The 22,108-nt window shown below is 39.8% G+C and overlaps 1 protein-coding gene across 4 annotated transcripts in view; it reads left to right on the top strand.

Moving 5' to 3' along the window:
• Positions 1–6,892, top strand: part of LOC139763092 (uncharacterized) — a 204,360-nt gene extending 197,468 nt beyond the window's left edge. For all 4 annotated transcript variants that reach the window (XM_071688720.1, XM_071688724.1, XM_071688723.1 and 1 more), the window contains exon 16: positions 525–6,892. In XM_071688720.1, coding sequence (XP_071544821.1) covers positions 525–1,265 — 741 coding nt within the window. In that variant the 3' untranslated portion in view covers positions 1,266–6,892. The remainder of the gene's footprint in view (positions 1–524) is intronic.
• Positions 6,893–22,108: the final 15,216 nt, after the last annotated feature.

The following is a 22,108-nucleotide window of genomic DNA, read 5'->3' as shown; positions in this document are numbered from 1 at the left end:
TTGCTGCATGCAAATGACTTGGTTCTGGTGGCAGACTTAAGAGGAAGACTCCATTCTCCATATGATATTGCTCGTGCATGCTTCATAGGCTCTGTCCATTGGCTAGAAATGTAGGTTTTGAAGGATAAATCATTTCTCTGTTGTATGTAGAGCCTTAAGAGCATCCATTATTTTCCATTTCCTTCATATCCCCCTCTTCATTTTTGAAATCTTTCTTGATTCTGGACAGTAACAGGCCTAAGGCACAGTCACCATAACTGAGACTTATAGGCCTAGACAATTTGCTATGTGGCCATTGTGTCCTGTGCATGAATATCTCCAAGCCTATTTGGTTTTATGATTGTCAGAGGGAATGTATCTTCATTCTGTGAGGATAAAACAAAACAGTGTTTTCACCTCCTGCAAGGTAAGTATTTTCTCAGATGCTTACAGGGCTCTGCTTTTGGAGAAAATTAATTGTACATCCTTTAGAACATTCAGTTTGAATAAGACTTTGATTTATATGGAGTTTATATAAATTTCAGGTATGTGATGGGAGAAAGCATTGCCCTAATGGTGAGGATGAAACAAATTGCCAGTCTCGCCCTTGTCCTCTTGACCGACCACATAGGTGTGGGGATGGTACATGCGTGATTTCCGCTCCCCCATGTGATGGTATTCACCATTGTGGAGATAAATCTGATGAAATCAATTGCACTTTTACTGAAGAAAAGGATGAGGATGAATTGCTTCCAGATGAATATTATGAAGATATAGATGATGACTATGGAATTCAAGATTATGATGAATATGGTGATTATGAAGAGGATCACCTGATTCCAATAGAAGAGCCAGTATTATCAACAACAACATCAACAACTCTTCCACCCATCCTTATTGAACCCAAAGAGCAAGAAGACACAGTACCAGAAGTAAATGTAAATAAAGATGTGGTAGTTGAAAGCACAACCATGAAGCACAACACAAAGGTAGAAGATAACCCTGTAGAGGGTAATTCTGTTTCAGAAGAAGAAACTGAATTAGAGCAATTTCCAGAGGAAGTTGAGAAGCAGCCTCCACAGGAAACTCACGAGCATTATGATGATACAGATGATGATGATGTTGAGGACGTGGAAACAATTCTTGAGGAAATTGAACCTGCAGATGTACGACCTGCTGCTTCAAGCGAACAAGGAGTATCATCTGGTCCATGTGTGGCACCTGTCTGTACGCTCATCATAGCGCCCATGTTTGTTATCAGCTTTCGATACGTTTGGACAAGGTGAAGTATAATGGCTTGAGTGAATCTCTGTTGCTCTGATTTACAAAGAACTTCATCCTGGGGCTAAATGCGATCATTTTGCCTCTGAAGTTTTAAAAAACGTTAGTGTGCCGAAAGTTCCAGATATTCACTTAGTAATTCTCACATCTTTAATTGATGTGGTTGCTGGCGGCACACTTAATTGTAATGAACTGTTAGACACAGCCACATCACTCAGACAGTTTTTTGGTTACCAGAATTACTTAATATATGTATTATATTGAAAGATTTATTGTAAAAGATGAACAGATCAAAGGACAAGACAAGCAGATTTGTGTTTTTGTCAAGCAAGGTGACTTTTTTTTTATCATACATTGTTTACTGACAACTTTTGCATTTGATATTGCGTGAAGAACAACTCGATGTATATGTTACTTATCTCACTGAATGCATGTTTACAATATAATTGATTAATCACCATCCATTAACGTAGTGAGAAACAAAACTGCAGGGAGAGGTGTTAGGGGTATAGTAATGGTTGTTGTGACTGCCATCTTTTATTTCATTTTTTGTGTGGATGTGTTGTGTGCAAAATTCATCCAATTTGCTAGGTACGTAAGTTGAAGTTTATGTATCAGTACTTGTTTTTATTTCCTTTACATTTGACTTTTTTGAATGACTGCTTGATCTGTGAGCAATATCAGATATTTAAGGTTTATGTTTTTTACATTTTATACTACAATCATTATATAGATAAGTAAATGTTCTTAATGGTAATGTTTTGAGAATATCACATACAAGTGCCTTTAAAAAAAAACAGAGTTCTATTCTAGTACTTCAACATGTGGCTGGCATTGCTAGAGCACATCAGTGTCTTATCTGCAGTAATTCCATGATCATATGGACAAAGTATGTGTATACTGCTTGGTGAATTGGGGGAACACTCATAATAGGCTTGAACGGTAAGCAAGACTCATGCCCACAGTTTTCAGCACAACACTTACATCACACAGCTACCATGCTTCAAGGTATTAAATACTGCCCTCATACCAGATAAAACTATGTTGTTGTATCTAAAGAAGGGAAGAACTCAGTAACTGATATGATGCCAGAGTCATTAAACCTTGGAGATTTTTCTTTATCATAGTTGTTGATGAAGATTTGGAGACTGCTTCAATCTGTATAATTTAAACTGGTACCCCAAAAAAGGAATATGGGCCTTGTATCTCAGTTAACCCTCTCATGGTTGCCTGCATTTTACAGATTTTTTTTTCAGGAGTTATGAAATTTTTTGCACAACTGCAATTATGTAAGGAATGTGCTTTGACACTGAAGTAAAGGACATATGTTCCATATATTTTTCCACAACCCAGGTGCTTAACAATATTGGGAGAATGGTATTTCCCTTAGGAATTGCAGATCTGGTTATTCTTTCATCCTAAGGCTCATTAATTGAGCCATCTTGCCTCTGAGAACTTCATTTTGCATAATAGGAATTGATGTAAATTAAATATGTGATACTGGAGCATCATGCTTGATGCAGTTACATTTACTTGAAGCTTTTTGTACCATTTGTAACCGTAGTTGTACATGGTCATCAGTGTTCATAGTTACACTGTATTAGAAAATATGTTTCTTGAATTAGTATGAATACAGTAGCCACATGTAGTTGTATACAGCAACTAGATATTTATAGGTTAATGCTTGGGACAGCCATAGTTAATGTAGCAGTCCCTTACAGTAACAATATTGTATAGCTGTAAGTGAAAGCTGCTGATGTATACAGCAATGATTGTAAACAGCTGCATTACACATGGCAACTTCAGAATGGATGTGAGCAGATGTGGCCTTTCTTTGTCCTTTCCTAGCGCTACCTCGCTAAAGTGGGAAAAGGCAATGAGGTATGAGAAAAAGTGTGGGAAATATAGGACGGGGAGAAAGAATGCTGCCCACGTATTCACTGCGTATCATAGATGGCGACTGAAAGGGATGGGAGCATTAGCGTGGTAGCGTCAAGACAGATGACTGAGCCTTAGAGGGAAAAATCCTCACTTAACCCCCATTTCTGCTCCTTTTGGAAAAGTACAACAGGAGGGGAGGATTTCCAGCCCCTCGCTCCCACCTCTCTTAGTCACCTTCTGTGGCATGTAGGGAATATGTGGGCAGTATTCTTTCTCCCGTATCCCCAGGGATGATATATATATATATATACATAAATATATATATGTAAATAGTTAAATCTAACTATGCAAATGTATAACAAACATACTGCTAATTATCGCTGAATTTATTTTAGATGTACTTTTAGTTGCAAGCTGCTGTACAAACATTGCTGTAGCATAGCATTTTCCAAGTATGGTAGTACTAAGTAATGTCAATTAACTTTGTTGTATGTTATTTAAAGTGCCTTTTTTCTCTCCTTTCTAATGATAGAAGAATTGTAATATTCTTTCTGTTTCACTTCCAGTAGAGTTGTTAATTTTGATTTCAGTATTTGTGGTAAGTTAAGATTTATATAATGAAATGATTCACTGATGTGCAGGTTTCAGAGGAAAAATTAAAGAAGAAAATCAATCATGGATTGAAGGAAAGTATCATATTTCATCAGTCTCTGACTAAGTCACATACATCACAACACAGTGTTTTTTGGCATAATACAGTGACTTTAGGTTGCAGGAAGCATATGTATCAGGAGAGGAACTGATGTACACATGGATTTGATGTGTTTTGAGTATACTTTGATAAACATTTTTAAATAAGGTTTCAATAAATGTAGAAATAGAGCTGATTAAGTTGAAGTACAGTGTTCAAATGTAGTTTTATTTGTATGTTTAATATTGATTGCACCCTTCTTGTTTTGTTTTCTGAATTTGTGTGCTGGGACAAATTACCGAATATAAATGTTTGATATTGTAGGATTAAGGACACAGTGTGGACATTTTGTTGTAATTTTTACATAAGGTGCTCACATCTGTCTTATATTGCAGTTCATGCTAGTTGAAAGGGTGCTGTGAGCTTTAATTCCTCCATCTTTTAACATAGTAGATTCAGAATTCAGTTAGAAATTATTGTTATCCAGATCTGAATTCAGTACATATTAGATCACTTCTATCTGTGTAACATATATTTTTTCTTTGGGTAATTTATTTTTTTATACAACTTGCCCTCATTCTTTGTGTACTAAAATACCAAGGAGTTATCCTGAAGTTACTTTGCTCTTCCTTAACCAGTTGATTTGTGCATGCCACCACCCTCACTCACTACTCTTCCATACATCATACCAGGTATGCTCAACAGACTTATACCTCTGTAATTCAAACATTAATTTTTTTCTCCTTTGCCTTTAAATGGGGATACTCTTCTTGTATTCTGCCTAGTCCTCAGGCACTCTTTATTGGATCATACAAACGTCTTACAGCCTGAATAATCAATTAAAGCATTGTCGTCCCTTTTCTTGCAAAACTCATCTGTGGCCCCATCTATTCATGCCATTTTGTCTAACCTGATCTGTAAGACTTTTGCTTCTTCCTTTCTCTTCACCATAACATTTGCCATAATTCTCTTGCACCATATGGCACTTTATTGTAAACATACCACATCTGCCTCCTTGTTATCTAACACTAAGGTAAGAGTCTTTCAGAAACTGGCTCCTTATCTCTGTTTCATTTCTTTGCCATTCACCACTTACTAGCCTGCTGTACAAACTGTTACCCCATGTCTTCTGTAGTTCTCCTCACAATATGTACCTTCTCCCAAAACATTTTCTTATTCTCTCTGAAGTTAACTGATAAATTTTCTCACCATTTCTTATTTGCCTTCTTTTTTAGCTCTCTGCCATTCCCTTGACATCCTGCCGCTTTCTTCTGTATTCTTCCCAGTCAGCACACACTGTCCCTGCAGGTATTTTCCATAAATTCCTCTTTTCTTTTTCATTTATGACTTAACTTTCTTATTCGCTCACCCACTACTCTTTTTCATAAGCCCACATGCCAACTTCTGTATCCCACACAGATGTAAATACTGCTTTCCTAAATATCTTCCATTCCATTGTAGCTCTCCATGAATTATTTACTCACCCTATGCAATTCTCCACTCAGTCTGCCTTGGTTTTTATGCACACAGGCCTATTTTTCAAGTTCACTTGCTATCATCTTTTCCTTTACACATACTGGTATGTAATTTCTTGTTTTCCTAAAACCACCTCGAGCTTTCACATCCACATACGCCAGATAATGTTCAGACATTCCACATAATGTCCATCTTGGCATGTTTTCTTCCAACAAACCGTGAAAGGTAGCACATAGCCCAGTAATGACTGTTGACCCCCAGTCCCTCTTCCCCACATATTCTTATGAATGCACTTTTTTTTTATTTTTTTACCTCTGAAGATGAGAATCGTTGAGAAATTTATGTAACCCAGTGTTCTCAGTGGGTATTCTCCCCTGTCCTTCTCCCATCTTCTTGGAACTTACAAGTTAGTTATTTATTTTTAATCGTCCAAGAAACATCAAGCAGATTACCCACACGCAGATGAACTTCATGTGAATATTCAGTAATATTAAAATGATAGAATTAGGTATTTTATTGAAAGGTAGATTATCTTTAAAATGATTTTTACTTTTTCATTTGAAATGGTATTGTTGAAAAATAATTTTTCACAGTAATTTTTAAGAGGAACACATGTACATTTTACAAAAACACCTGTTTATTAATGTAAGTATTTAGTCACAACAGTTATGCTAATACATGTATATTTAGTGTCATGACCATAAGTGTATGTAATGCAGGAAGGGATTTATATTGTAAGAGATGAATTTAATACAAATTTAGTTGAGTAAAAAGCTTTGGTTATCCTGCTCTATTTACATCGTATCACAAATTTATTTTTGATATACTTGAGATAGTATATATCACATAATTTAATTTCATGATATCATACACTTTCATAATGTCAAAAAGAACATCATGGTAATGCCTGCTGGGAAAATCATAGCTTTTTAAAGAATGTGTGAATCTAAGTATATTAAAAAATGTAGTAAAAAAATAGGCATGCCAAAATTGAAAAGATTTATGGTGTCATTGTAACTAAGAGTACTTTGATCTATCTTTGGAAAACGTAGCATGAATAGTGTGTAGGATAATCCCAGATATGGGACAGTCCCACATGAAGACTGTTTAATGGTGTAAAAGTGAATATTCACAGGACACTCTCTATGGAGTTATAAGAAAACAGTAGATTATTTATGCTGTATATTGAAAACGAAAAAAAAAAACATGAGTTAGCAGAAAAATGCACCAGCTCAAAGAAATATGCTGAGTAAATATGATAGTATTGTACACAAAATAACAGTGTGAAGTGTGTTTGGAAAACAGTCAGCACTGAAAACAGCCAGTTCTTTAACAGTAAGAATCATTATTGCCGTCATTAAGAATGAGAGAATTTGTGTCAAATTCATCTTTTCTTATTTTTTGTTTTTTGTCAGTATTCATGCAGCAAAGAAGCAGAGTTGTCTCCTTGTAATGATACAATAAAGTGGACATGAGTGGGAAATGGTTGGTTGTGTACATAGTGTACAGAAACCTTTTAAGATTTAAATGATAAGTAAACATATATGACTGTATTACATACATAATAAATGTATTATAAAATAATTTCAAATCTTTGAGTCCTCTTTTGCTATGTTGAAAATTTAAGATGCTTTATTACCATTTGTGATATACTTGGTCATTTTTATCTATGTACTCAGATAATCTTCTACCTTTAGTTAGTTGCAATAGTCTGGTGCAAGCAAATGGATTTTGAAAGAAGGAAGTTTCCTTTCATAGTTTCTTTTCTTTCATTGATGTTTTATCTCTGGCTAAAGATATGCTTGAGTCCTCTTGATAGTGTGTTGGTCTTAATCCCAATTAATGCTGCACTTCTTTTGTATCTTAGTATTTTACGTGCCACTGTATTTTCTCCAGAAATGCATACCCTCTTCTTTTTAGATAATCCTACCATATGAAGGTATACAAATTTTTTGTACATCTTGAGGTGCAAGCAGAAAGTAACTTCACTTTGTAATACCTTGATCACTGTAAAAATTCCATATCAAATTTTTAAAGTACTTACTCTTGTCTTGTTCAAGGTGTGAAGATGTTCTCTAAATGAAATATGAATAGTATGATAACTACAGGAAAGCAAGGATTGTTCCACTATAAAGGTAAAGGTAGGAAAAATGGCTGCAAAAATTTTAAGATGTATCTGTGTGATAGCTAGTCATGGGTACGGTAGGAGTAGGAATGCTTGATATATCTATCTGTCTATATTTCTGACACCTGTTCCAACTAGAACTCTCTGAAAGGGGCGGCCATGGCAACAGAGTCTCCAAAATTAAAGAACTGCAGTGCTGCTTCTTAGCCTTTAATGCCTCATCCTTAACAGACTGCTTGCAGAGGGCAAGCCTAGTGCAGTGTTTGCAGAGGCTCCCACCTGATGTTCCTAATGACTACTTTTATCTAATGTTCCTACCCACTACTTCGTTCTTGTGTTTTTACCTAATGCTCGAACCTGAATGTTCCTACCTACTACTTCTGTCTACTGCTTTTACCATATTGCCAAAAGGCAGGGCTAGTGCATAGTGCTCCGTAAGGTAAGGAAGATAATGGGTAAAAAAAAAAAAATATTACTTTGGTAGTGGAGTAAGTTTCAGGGAGAGTCAAAAATAATAAACGGCATTAATGGAATTGAAATTGGCTCATGATTAATAGTACTGTGGGGTGCATTGTTCTGAGTCCTTGTCTTTCTACTTGCTTTTCTCTTTTCTGGGGCGGGAATGAGGTGGGTCCCGATGCATTATACCCTTATTTATATATATTTGTCTATAAGTATTGAAAATTTCCATTCGTTAAGTTTTTTGCAAAAGGAATTCATTATTTCGATTGGTGAAAAAGGATGATTCTACTGAAAAGAAAAGGGGAGGGTTAGAAAATTAGGTTGACTGTCCGATGTATGATGCTTATCAACTTTAAGAAAAAAAAATGGAGTTCGCTAACTAAACCTTCATCGCCGTCTACTCATAGGCAACTCTGCGAAGAGAGAAAGTAAGGTGTTTCATGGGCGATAAGGATTGTAAGGATAATGAAACCAACGCAGTGGACTGTCTCGTCAAAGCCATCGAAATGAAATCGTGACGACAATTGCGACAGTCGTTGTACGATCCTGTTAACAACCCCAAAAGCCCCGGTACTTCAGGTTCATGACAGTGACCCCCATTGCACGCTGGAGGAGGGGTTGCAACATGACCGTACGGTGTTGTATGTAAATAATTAGTGCTTAAGGATAATCTATTTTTGTGATTTTAGTGGAGTGACAAGAGGAGAAAAACGTTTTGGAACAGACGGTTTCTCGTGTTTACTTGGGACGTATTTGAATTGTATGGAAAGAATACAACGTGGTTAGACATTATGACGTTTCACACAAGCCAATTATGTTTGACATGAAATAACTACAAGCTTTTATTGTCCGTAGGACTTGAAATGCAGAGTTAAGATCGTAAATTAGATATGGAATTACTAGTTTTAACTCTGTAAGCCTCGTCAAGTCATACAAAGTGTGTTTGTAAGTTCAGAATTCAAAGTGGTCAACTTGTACTTTAGTCTATAAGTATTATCAAAAATTGTGGTGAGGATAAGTGATGACTTAAGTATATCAACTCCAACAGGAAGTCTGTCTGTCTTTTTTTTTTGGCAAGTGCGAATTCAACTTTGGGAGGAAAGTTGGCAGTAACAATCAACAGGTCGTTTTTGTCTAAGTTGATCTTTGTGGTTGACCTCAAAATGCCCTTTGTGGTTGACCTCAAAATACCCTTTGTGGTTGACCTCAAAATACCCTTTGTGGTTGACCTCAAAATGCCCTTTGTGGTTGACCTCAAAATACCCTTTGTGGTTGACCTCAAAATACCCTTTGTGGTTGACCTCAAAATACCCTTTGTGGTTGACCTCAAAATACCCTTTGTGGTTGACCTCAAAATGCCTTTTGTGGTTGACCTCAAAATACCTTTTGTGGTTGACCCTAAAATGCCCTTTGTGGTTGACCTCAAAATACCCTTTGTGGTTGACCTCAAAATACCTTTTGTGGTTGACCTCAAAATGCCCTTTGTGGTTGACCTCAAAATACCCTTTGTGGTTGACCTCAAAATACCTTTTGTGGTTGACCTCAAAATGCCCTTTGTGGTTGACCTCAAAATGCCCTTTGTGGTTGACCTCAAAATGCCCTTTGTGGTTGACCTCAAAATACCCTTTGTGGTTGACCTCAAAATGCCCTTTGTGGTTGACCTCAAAATACCTTTTGTGGTTGACCTCAAAATACCCTTTGTGATTGACCTCAAAATACCCTTTGTGGTTGACCTCAAAATGCCCATTTGGAAAGCAGTACAAGAGAGGAACTGACATTTTTTTCTTTCTTTACATCCCTTTGTTGTATATTAAGAAGTGGTAAGGGTGTGTGTGTTTCCAAAGTGCCCCCCCGAGTTGTGGATGATGAAAATGACAACTGATTTAGTGACGGAATCGTATTAGTTGGATTGTTGGAAAGGAAGAATGAAGTTAACTGTTGCATAGTATGGCAGAAGGTCCTTTGTGGAGTATATATATGTGGAGAATTTATTCCTGGATCAGTTGATGAGACGCGAGGTGGCGTCTTGGAGTAAACTCATCTCTTCCCATAGAAGTGGGCTGCAGTAAACCCATTTCTCTATAGAAGTTGGCTGAAGTAGACCCATTTCTCCACATAGAAGTGGGCTGTATTAGACCCATTTCTCCACATAGAAGTGGGCTGAAGTAGACCCATTTCTCCACATAGAAGTGGGCTGAAGTACACCCATTTCTTCACATAGAAGTGGGCTGAAGTAGATCCATTTCTCCACATAGAAGTGGGCTGAAGTACACCCGTTTCTTCACATAGAAGTGGGCTGAAGTAGATCCATTTCTCCACATAGAATTGGGCAAAAGTTGACCCATTTCTCCACATAGAAGTGGGCAAAAGTTGACCCATTTCTCCACATAGAAGTGGGTTGCAGTAGACCCATTTCTCCACGTAGAAGATATCAAGAGAAAATCGGAAAGTGCGCCATGAACCGTGAATCAAAATGTGTTCGATGTTCAGAAACAAATTTGTGAAATTCCAGTTTTTCTAAGTGGAAGTGACTGAAGAGCATGGATTAGCATGACACATGCTTCGATCCCCATTGTCAAGTAATCACCACCCCTTCCACATTCTTGTCAGTAACAGGTAAGAACCAAACTGGATTAAATTGATTATACGTATAGAATTAAGGAACTCGTAATTATGTCTAGTTAATGTACTGTGATTTGAACATTTATTGATTTAGAATTTAGTAGTGAACACTATCCGTTATTCCGGACTTTTGAAATATGGTCCGTTATTATTTCCTTTAGTATAAATAAGAATGTCTTTAAGCAATACGGTCTTAATGACCCCTAGAAGTTGATAGGGCTTTAGCCAACCAACCATAAAGCAAGAAAAAGTTGGGATTTTATTTCATGACTTAAAAGATTTAAACAAAGGATTGGGTCTTTAAGCTGCCTTTACTTAGTAGATAGCGAATGTTGAATTACAGGAACGCCTTTTTCAAGGGGTCATTCACACATGAAAGCCAACAGTTTATGCTCATATCAGATGGAATCACCCATGCATATGCTAAGCTAATTGCCCCCAGACTCCATAGACTGGTAACAATGATAAAAGGAACTAACTATAGGTGATTGGAAGCGTAGTTGGTGCCCTTGAAGTGTCGTTACCAGAAGCACTAATAACGTGATCCACTTAAGGTGGTTGGGTTAGACTTGTTTAACTTGAACGGAGTATAACTATGGTCACCGTCGTGCTCAAGGGTCGTAACGTCGCGCTCAAGGGTCGTACCGTCGTGCTCAAGGGTCGTACCGTCGTGCTCAAGGATCGCACCTTGTTTGGGTCATTTTAAGAGCTCAAGTCTGAGGCTACATTTTTAACTAACCTTAATTATTGCATCCATGATACCAATGACCTTTTCATCTGACCCATACAGGCCTTTCACATGACCCATAAGGGTCAGGTCAAGGGCTACTTTCACTGTATCCTCAACACAGTTGATCACTGACCCAAGCTTTGCAATCCAGGTCAAAAGTCATCATCACTACACCATTGATATTGTAACCTTTGAACTGAATCTTGCGTTTGCAGGTCAGATGCCATCTTCACCGTACCTTTATCTTCACTATTCCTTTCACTTCACCTTCATCTTCACCGTAACCCTTATATTCAAACACTTAATCACTACAGCCTCACCTTCACTATCCTTCTATCTATCTATGTATTGCAGTGTGGATATGCACACTGTATGATTGCATGTATTGCATGTATTTCATTGTGGATATGTACACTGTATGATTCGTTTTTGCTCCAGTCACGCGCAAGCAATGGTCATCCAGGTGCGCCATTACGCCATCTGTATGTAGACGAGAAGGTGCTTTACATTCACCTATTCCCGTAAAATAGTCACCTATTCCCTTAACATATTCATATTATATCTTGCAGCAGATAACCTCGCCATAGAGTGCTAGACAATCGCCTATGATTTAGACCTTCGTAAAGCGCCTCTTCACTACACCCTTGACAAATGCAACTTCACTATACACACCCTTAACCAAGGCCTCTTCGCTACACCCTTAACAAACGCCTCTTCACTACACCCTTAACAAACGTCTCTTCACTACACCCTTAACAAACGCCTCTTCACTACACCCTTAACAAACTCATCTTCACTACACTCCCTTAACAAACGCATCTTCACTACACTGTCGTCAGACACCTCTCTCTATGTGCTTTCCCGTGATCCACAAATGCCACAAACAAATCCTTCCACTTATTTCTCACACATATACATGGTGAACACCTGCTTCACATGTTCTCCACCACTACTGGAACCACATTGGACACATTCTACTACACATATTCCTCCAAGAAAAAACATTTTTCTTGCCAGTCTTGTAGTCTTTGTTTTCACACCAATATATGGCTGGTTCTTCTGATGCTGGCGGACCTTCGTGTGGTGCTAGGCTTCCTTCAGTGTTGAGGAAGGCTTGGCTGGGCGTCCGGCACGGCTTAAAGCTCCTGTAGGAGTGGCTGAAGGACTTGAAGGCCAAGCACGACGAGAGGGTGAGGAAGGCCAGGGAGCGGCAGGGACGGTGGCACGCCACAGCTTGGCTGCAGGACAGGGTCGGCACGGATGAACCAACCGGCTCTTTCATTCAGCAGATGGATGAGCTCCTCAGTGATTTCGAAGCTTACGTGGACCTGCGAACGAGAAGAATGATGGGCCCGAGGGACATAGCCATCCTGCACCATCAGGAGATGGGGAGGTGATGGGCTAGATAACATTGAAGGACTTTGTTATGCCTGCGTTATTTTCGTTGTATATGTCATTCATTTCTCACTAATTGTCATCCCTGTGTTATATTCGTTATCTGTCTTCGTTTCTCACTAATTGTTATCCTGTGTTATATTCGTTGCGTGTCGTTCATTTCTCCTTCATTGTTATATATGTATGATTCTAACATACAACTCCTTATATTACGTTATGGTGCTGAGCATATGTAGTGCACATGTGATCCTCATTTACTATTTTTTTTCTAATTAGGTATGCATTTCAAGACATTTACGATGTTTATATTCAACATAAATTGTGTGAAAGTATTACTAAAGTGAGTCGTAAGTAATTAGGTTTTCTATGAAATATGAATTTAGAAAACGTAGACTGTATGCCTCACTTAGGTATTTTTGTAGTTCTGTAGAATTAAGATTTTTTTTTGTATGTACACAGTTATTTCGATATCGTAAAGTAAAACAAGTAATATGTGAATCTTTATAGAATATGAAACTGCTTAACTGTAATAGTTTTGCCCTATTAAAATGTAGTTTATGATAAACACGAATGGGTCTTCCACTTTCGTTCAATGCTGAAAATTAGTTTCATGGTTTTGTTTATATAGTCGCATAAATCTAATAGATTATAGTTCAAACATGTATCCAAATTGTGTTTGAGTAAAGCATTTTTGATTTTATGTTTAGTTAGACCCATTTCATTCATGTATTTCATATGAGTCTTAATGTATGGTTGATATGTATTTGTGATTTTGGCGTGTCATTTGACATGGTCATTAAGTTCGTCTACGTCAAACATATAACCATTAATCTAAAAAGAGTCATGAACCCTTTCTGTAAGTGTTAATATAAGACCATACCAGCTCTCATGAATGGCCCTTGTGCCTGCAAAGTACACGGATCAGTGATGATAGTTAAGACGATAGTTAAGATGATAGTTAAGACGATAGCTAAGATGATAGTTAAGAATGTATTTGAATAGATGGAATGGTTATCTGTATGACTGTTCCAGAAATGGCTGAATTTTGGGTTCATATTTCAGTACTGGTGCTTTAGGTAAAAAAAAAAAGGCCACGTCATCATGATCAAGGCCGTACTCACGTGCTCATTAAGTTTACGAAGTTAATTTCAAGCTGAAATGTATATAGAACAGGTGTTTCTTCTGTCGTAGTTAGTCCAGCCATGATGGTGAGGTTAATGATTTACTGGTTGTGAACTGTACTTTAATTGAAGGCTTTAATTACACCTTCCTCCATGCATGATTATAATTACTACAACACTTGGAACTTCTCTAAATGTCGCCCCATTGCGTAGGTTGCCAATGATTGCGACAGCTCAGCGTTAGCAAATTAACTGTTGGTTAATAATTTATAACGTAAGGATAATGGGTCTTCGCTGTAAAATGGGCGTAGTGACGACATCCCTTATAATATATATATATATATATATAAAATATATATATATATATATATATATATTCGTATGAGTCCACGGGGAAAATGAAACACGAAAAGTTCCAAGTGCACTTGGAATAATGTGTTATTTACGTGCACTTGAGAACTTATCGTGTTTCATTTTCCCCGTGGATCATAGAATATCTTGATCACGCTCAAAATTGTGATATATATTTATATATATATATATATATATATATATTATATATATATATATATATATATATATATATTATATATAATATATATATATATAGTCATTCATCTCTCGTCTTCCTTAAGTCTCTTCCTGGTTTTGTGGTGGCGTGATTTTACTGTCGCTTCGAAGTATGTTTGGGTCAATTTGTGCTCCAGAGCAAGATGCTGCTGGGCTACCATCATTTTGCAAGGGGGTCACGAAGGATGAATAAATACCTCGATGGAAATACATCCTAGTACATTCACAGAAGTAATTTGGGCTATGTCATTTTCCAAGTGGTTTCACGGCAATAATAGATAGCTAGGCTTTGGCCCCCCCCCCCCCCCCCCCCCCCCCAGAAATGGCTCTCGGCCAAATCTCTCTCTCTCTCTCTCTCTCTCTCTCTCTCTCTCTCTCTCTCTCTCTCTCTCTCTCTCTCTCTCTCTCTCACCCGCATCCCCCACCCTCGTCATGCCACATTCAAGTTGGGATGTTATATTCATCTACCTGTTTTTGTGGCTAAATGTCATTTCAGTGACGCATTCCACAATGTTCTTCCAATGAGGAAGGGGGTTTATTATAGACTCTGTATAGCTAAGTTAGAGCGTGAATTCGTAAAGGATTGAGAGGAGAATGAATGGCGGGAGGATGAAAAAATGGTTGAAGTATTCCGAGGCGATGGTAAATACAGATTTAGGTTGAGTTATTTAAGACATATTTGATGTTGATATACATGCAAACGTCTTAAAATGCTAGAGCTGTGTGAAGTACAGCTGTTTTAATGGTGTCATGAGTCCACCTCTAGTACTTTTCTATTTAAGTCACGAAGAGGAAAAATGAAGTCAAAGTGTGGGGTCAACTGTGGTGGGTGATGGCCTAAGAGTATTATTATTATTTCTGGCGCTCGGAGAATCCTTGGGCAAGATGGCTCCCGATCACGTGACCGGGATCCCGACAGGCGCCCGCAGATTGAGGTCGGCCGGCACGTGCACACTGCCTGATGACCTCCTCTGTACCTCCTTATGTGTCTCTGTCCTCTCCTCCTCCTCCTCACCACCACCTCCCACCCACCCAGTCGCTGGATAACTCTCTCTCTCTCTCTCTCTCTCTCTCTCTCTCTCTCTCTCTCTCTCTCTCTCTCTCTCTCTCTCTCATATCATTATCTTTTTTCTTCTCCTCTTAGTGACTTTAACTGCTTTAAGGAGTTGGCAGCTTGCATATGCCCCCCTCTTCCCCATCCCCCCTTTCCCCCCCATTTAGCTGGGTCAGGCAGCAACCGAGAGACGACCACGTTCCACAGGTAGTGTGTGTGTGTGGTGTGTGTGTGTGTGTGTTGGCGGCTCAGGGTCGTTCTTAACTTCTTTCCTTCCGCAGCTAAATGGTGGAACTCTCCTCTTTTTTTTTTCTTGTTTTCAGGAGACTTTAATCTTATGTTGACCACACACACTTGTAGATTCCCAGGTCGAAATTAATGGCATTCAAATATATAATTAAATATATATATATATATATATATATATATATATATATATATATATATATATATATATATTCTCGAGGTCATTGAGCTGTGCATTATCGACATAACTTCTTGTTCCAAGTCTTTTATTTTTCCCATTTAAACCTACATTTTCTGCCCAGCTGTACCCCTCCCTCGCGGGGTTGGTGCCCCCATCTCCCCATTCCCCCTTCACTCCCCATTCCCCCCTCACTCCCCATATTCCCATCCTCCCCCCACGCTCTCTCCCTTCCCTGTCCGCCTAGCAACATAACCCTACGGAGCGCGCGAAGTTTTCACAGGACGAACGAGGGTGTACACTCAAGTGTCGTCCACTCACGGACTCTCTCGAATTCGAATAAACCTTTCGTTGTTTTCTAAGCCAATTCAGGATAAGTGTTGTGGAGGAGGGGGTTGGGGCGCTGATCTTACGCTCTATTGGCGGATATTTGTAGCTTAAAAGTGCATGTTTAAACGTGGCTGTTCTCGTGAGCGCGACTATCCTGGGATAAACATTCCGGGGCGGTGTGTTGACCGACCAGTCCTTCCTCGTGCGCATCGTACCACTTGTGACGTCACGTGAAGGAGACCAATCAGGACCTTGGAACATCTTGGCTCCCGCTCGAGAATATAAGCTTTTGGTACGCTATGTACCTTTTATGGGTCCAAATTTATAGGCTGAACGATATTCAAGCGGTTTCATGTCATAAGACTTAGTGGTAACGAGTTATTTCGCTATGATATAGAATAAAAGACGTAAGAGGATGAATTTATTTTGAATTCTAAGACTCATTTCTTCCCTCTCCTCCTCCTCCTCCTCTCGCTCACTGAATTATCATACGTCAGAAATGAATTAACTGCTGCCGCACGATATTGTCAGCGTGTACGACAAGGGGTCAAAGATGGTAGAACAATGCTGAGATAGGAAACTGCAAGGCCCGGCAAGCAGAAATTGGTTATCAAGTGTTGTGAACGGGTGGCGTGACTTGCTGGCGGTTGTTGTACAACAGTAAACATTATTATTATTATTATCATTATCATCTCACGCCACAACACACTGTTATTATTTCGAGAGTTATAAATTGTCCGGATGAAAGACCATAAATGCTTTGAATAGATGTGAGGAAAGTTTTAATCTTTTCCAAGTTTTTGTTCTGGGAAATAAAAGGGACGGGTTTATCTTTCAACTCCTTCAGGTAAATGCTGCTGTCTTGAGGTCAGAGACATGGCTTTTGACCCAACTTTCTTATTGGTTAGAATAGAAAGGCCTGACGCTATTAGTTTAGAGTCATACCGGCTTCTTCCAGTGGGTAAAGTTTGTATCTAGGTTTAGATCTTTGAATAAAGATAGAAGTTGCAATAGAAAACTAGCAAACATCTGTTTTTTTTTTAATTTAGCTTCTGATTTCTTATTGGTTTTGCTTATATGTATTATTAGGTTTATGGTAATTATAGCATTGCTACAAGATGGTGTTGGCGGGGTGGAGAGAGGTGAGGTGTGAGGAAGAATGAGTTGGAGACTGTCGTTAGAGGAGGGGACTTGCATGTTTGGGGTTGATGGATGGATGTCTTGTTGTGGAGGTCGTTGTCTCTTGGAGAGAGAGAGAGAGAGAGAGAGAGAGAGAGAGAGAGAGAGAGAGAGAGAGAGAGATTCGTGGGGGGAGGTGGTTCGGAGGAGGGGTAGGAGATGCTGGTGGCTGGCTGGCTACCTAGGCCTGGGGTATATATGTGTGTTGGGGGGGGAATGTCTTACTCCAAGCAACCATGGCGTTTAGAATGATTTGGGTTTTGAGGAAATTACTCCCGCACTCGACATCCCCAGCGTGAAGATGCTGTTTAATGCTGTGTATAGAATTTATTTCTGCTTCAGACTGAATTATTTGGGTTGAGACAGCGCTTGGCAACTAGCAAGATGGCAGAAGAAATGAATGTGTGTGTAGTGTGTGTGTGTGTGTGTGTCTTTTAAAGACGTAAATGAGATGACGTGAGGTGATCAATAGCCCAAGGCGATAGGTGTGTGGCCCACCACAGTGGTGGTGGGGGACACCTCGCATCATTTCCCGGTCTTTATAGTGCAGGATAGTAACAGGCCATTGCCCTGTGGTGCGAACCACCGTACCGTACCTTACCTGCCGGTACCTTTCACTAAGACCCTTATGGTACAAGGGGGTACAGTTGTACCGTACCTCGTCCCTCTATCATTGTACCCTCGTCTTTCTAACTTGTAACATTACCTTCCCCAACAAAGGTGACTGTAGTATTGTGTTCTAAGTAACCCCGTGACGAACTATACTTAGAATTGTAAGTATTGTGTCTGTCGTATTAATTCTTAGTAGAATTCGCTGCGCTTACATTCAGCTTTTGTGATAAACATTGTGACGAAAAACATTTAGATATCTGCTGTGTTGAAAACCAGGAAATTATTTGTTTGTGTGATGCGGAAGTATGATATCAGACCCTGTGACCTTGAGTATGACGGTACGATGCTAGAGGAACCTCTGAGCACGACGGCACGACCTTTGAGCACGATGGCACGACCCTTGACCACGACGTGCTTGTCATGCCAACAGCAAAGACACCATCACACACACACCGTCGTACTTGAGGGTCGTTCCGTCGTGCTCAAGGGCGTCGTACCGACGTGCTCAAGCATCGTATCCTCGTGCTCAAGTGTCGTATCTTCTTGTAACCAAACATAACGTTTCTGTTCATGTTTATGAAGAATGGCGTGAGGTTGGTGTGTGTGTGTGTGGTTGGTTGGGGGGATGGGTGGGTGGTGGGTAGTTTCTCTTGGTTTAGGGGTTGGGGGGGTGTAAGCATGCTGATCACGTGAGAGGCGACTGGTAGCTAACCCCGTCCAGCCTTACCACCCCACTTCCTCTTGGTACCCCCGTCTAGCCTTACCCAGTCTGGCGCCAAGAGGCGGGCGGGGGGTGTCGGTCGTCTTAGCAATACCTGGAGAGCGTTGCGCGGCGGCCCAGGAGAAAGCCATCTGTTGCTGTATAAGAACGCCTTTCTAAATATAACTGTGTCGGTCGAATGAATTTCTTGGGCGCTGCTGAATGTCTTATGTTTTTTGTTGTTAATTGTTTTATGTCTTTTTCTTGTTATTTCTTTTTTTGTGTGTAGTGATTGTTGGATAGACGAGTGTTCTCTCCTTGGCAACCATTTTCCCTCTCTTGATTCTTTTTTTGGTATATTCGTCTCTCTCTCTCTCTCTCTCTCTCTCTCTCTCTCTCTCTCTCTCTCTCTCTCTCTCTCTATCTCTCTCTTCTCTCTCTCTCTCTCTCTCTCTCTCTCTCTCTCTCTCTCTCTCTCTCTCTCTCTCTCATATACATTTTTTTCTGTGCAGGATTACCTAACTATTGTTCATGTTACATCTGTGAGTTACAGTTTGATCATTTATGGTTCAGATGTGTCCATAAAACTGACTTATAAATTCATGGAAATACCATACCATATAAACTTCGCGTCTGCGGTTTTGATCCAGTAATATGTAAAGACAAAACGAAGGAAATTCGTCAATATTTTTTTTTTTTCCTTTTAAGAAAGCACGACGTAAGCAACTTAGGAAAATGTTACGAAGCTTCAAAATCGGTTGTTGAGTAGTTTGGTGATCAGTTCTGTCTAACTTTGATTGTCCATCTGTTATACCCAGACCCTTGCAGACTGCTCACTGCTTATGTCACAGGTGGGCACCTGAAGACGTTGTGAGTGGTAGGAGAGCATCTAGGGTGGGAGACTGAGACGGTGAACCGACTGGAGATCATCTCTCTCCCGTTCAAGGGAGATGTGAGTATGAGGAGAGTAAAAAGGGCGTTCCTTGGGGGAGTACTTGGAACGGATAGATAACGGAAGACATAGTGGTTTACGATGTGGTTATCTGCTGGAGGACAGTTAATACATGGGAGTACATGGGAAAGCCAGATAACAGAAGACCTGATGGTCTATGACGAAGGTTATCTGCTGGAGGACAGTAATACATGGGAGGACATGGGAAAGCCAGATAACAGAAGACCTGGTGGTCTATGGCGAAGGTTATCTGCTGGAGGACAGTAATACATGGGAGACATGGGAAAGCCAGATAACAGAAGACCTGATGGTCTATGACGAAGGTTATCTGCTGGAGGACTGTAATCATGGGAGTACATGGGAAAGCCAGATAACAGAAGACCTGGTGGTCTATGGCGAAAGTTATCTGCTGGAGGACAGTAATACATGGGAGACATGGGAAAGCCAGATAACAGAAGACCTGATGGTCTGTGACGAGGGTTATCTGCTGAGGACAGTAAGTCAAATCGTATCCTAAAATGAGAATCTGTGATTACAGGAAGCCCGTTGGTATCTAGGAGTGGGTAGGCCATCCTTCTCGCCGTTCTCCTTGCCCTTTTGGGTTGTAGGAGACGCCCTAGCATTTGGCCCGCGGCCATGGCCTCTCGCCCCGCGTGTTCGAAGCCACGAACTTACGTTACTCGTAGCTGGAATTCCGATACGCCGGCCTTTTTCTTTTTTTTCAGTGATATAATTCCTTTCGTTTCTGTCACTGTTTTTCTCAGGTGTAAGATTGTGTTTGTATTACTTTTTTGATGTTCAAGTGTTTTTTGTTATAGTCTGTTTTTGTTTCGTTGTGATTCTGTTCTGTATTTTTTTTTTGTTTGGCTTCCTAGCGTTTCCCACACTTAGCAGTTAGCGCTAGGAAGAGATAAATGAGTGTGGCTAATTAGAGGCATAATCACTTGTTTCCATTTCTCTTTCCCTCTGTTTCTCCTTCTTCCTAAATCGCTCTCGTTCGTATTTATTTCATATTCTCATCTTACATCGGATTTTGTCTAGTGAAATTTGAAATAAATCTTAAGGTAAAATAGGTATTATTCTGTGATGAACATTGTATTTTGTGTAGAATGTCTTTAAAGTAGTTTTATACAAGTTTACAGACTCGATCTACGAGAGGTTGAGGAAATGGTCAATGTATATATGTAAACTGTGTAGACTCGGATCTCTGTAGCGTGTAGGTGTAAACTCCAGGGGTCTGTGTGGGACGTGGCTGTTACCCTACGTCTCTTACCACCATCACCGCCGCCCTAGGTAATCTCCCTGTCTGTAATCTCCCTGGACCTGCCTTACTATTTGAGTCTCCCTGATATGCCTAGGTATTTAATCTCCCAGACCTTCCTTTGTATGTTAGCTCCCTGGCCTTTACAAGTATTTCTTCTCCCTGAGCTCCAGTATTTCATCTCCCTGACCTTCCTTCGTATTCAATCTCCCTGAACTCCTCAGTATTTCATCTCCCTGACCTTCAGTAGCATTTAATCTCCCTGAACTCTTCAGTATTTCATCTCCCTGACCTTCGTTAGCATTTAATCTCCCTGAACTCTTCAGTATTTCATCTCCCTGACCTTCCTTCGTATTCAATCTCCCTGAACTCTTCAGTATTTCATCTCCCTGACCTTCAGTAGCATTTAATTTCCCTGAACTCTTCAGTATTTCATCTCCCTGACCTTCGTTAGCATTTAATATCTCCTCAGATCATCTCCTACTAGTATTTCATCTCCCTGACCTTCCTTCGTATTCAATCTCCCTGAACTCCTCAGTATTTCATCTCCCTGACCTTCCTTCGTATTCAATCTCCCTGACCTTCCAGACACCCGCCATTTATAATTCCTCCCTTTTTTTCGTACCTAAATATATATTTTTTTCTTCTGTTCTTGATGCTGTTGTAACCTTCTGTAATCCTCCCTTTTGTGTGTGTGTGTGTGTGTGTGTGTGTGTGTGTGTGTGTGTGTGTGTGTCTCAATCCCACTCGCAGTCTCTGTTAATCCCCCTTTGCGATGACCCAAGCTTTTTATTTTCTTTTTGAATACCTCCCTCCCCATACGCTCTCTCTCTCTCTCTCTCTCTCTCTCTCTCTCTCTCTCTCTCTCTCTCTCTCTCTCTCTCTCTCTCTCTCTCTCTCTCCACCGTGACATTACTGTCGTAAATCGCCTATATATATATATATATATAATATATATATATATATATATATATATATATATATATATATATAATCCACCCCTCTCTATTATGGTCATTCTCTTTCACCGTCTGTTAATCCCCCTTCTTCCCTCCCCAACATCATATGTGTAATCCCCACCACCACCACATCACCACCACCACCACATCACCACCACTTCACCACCACCACATCACCAACCACCACATCACCACCACTTCCCCCCAACATTATCCTCTGTGAATCCCATCCCCTCCCCCTTGTCTTCTCCCTCCCTCCTTCCCTCACTCCCTCACACACACACACACACACACACACACACAC

This window comes from Panulirus ornatus, chromosome 46 (genome assembly GCF_036320965.1).
Source record: "Panulirus ornatus isolate Po-2019 chromosome 46, ASM3632096v1, whole genome shotgun sequence".
Classification (NCBI taxonomy): Eukaryota; Metazoa; Arthropoda; class Malacostraca; order Decapoda; family Palinuridae; genus Panulirus; species Panulirus ornatus.
This window is presented reverse-complemented; position numbering and strand designations above follow the sequence as displayed.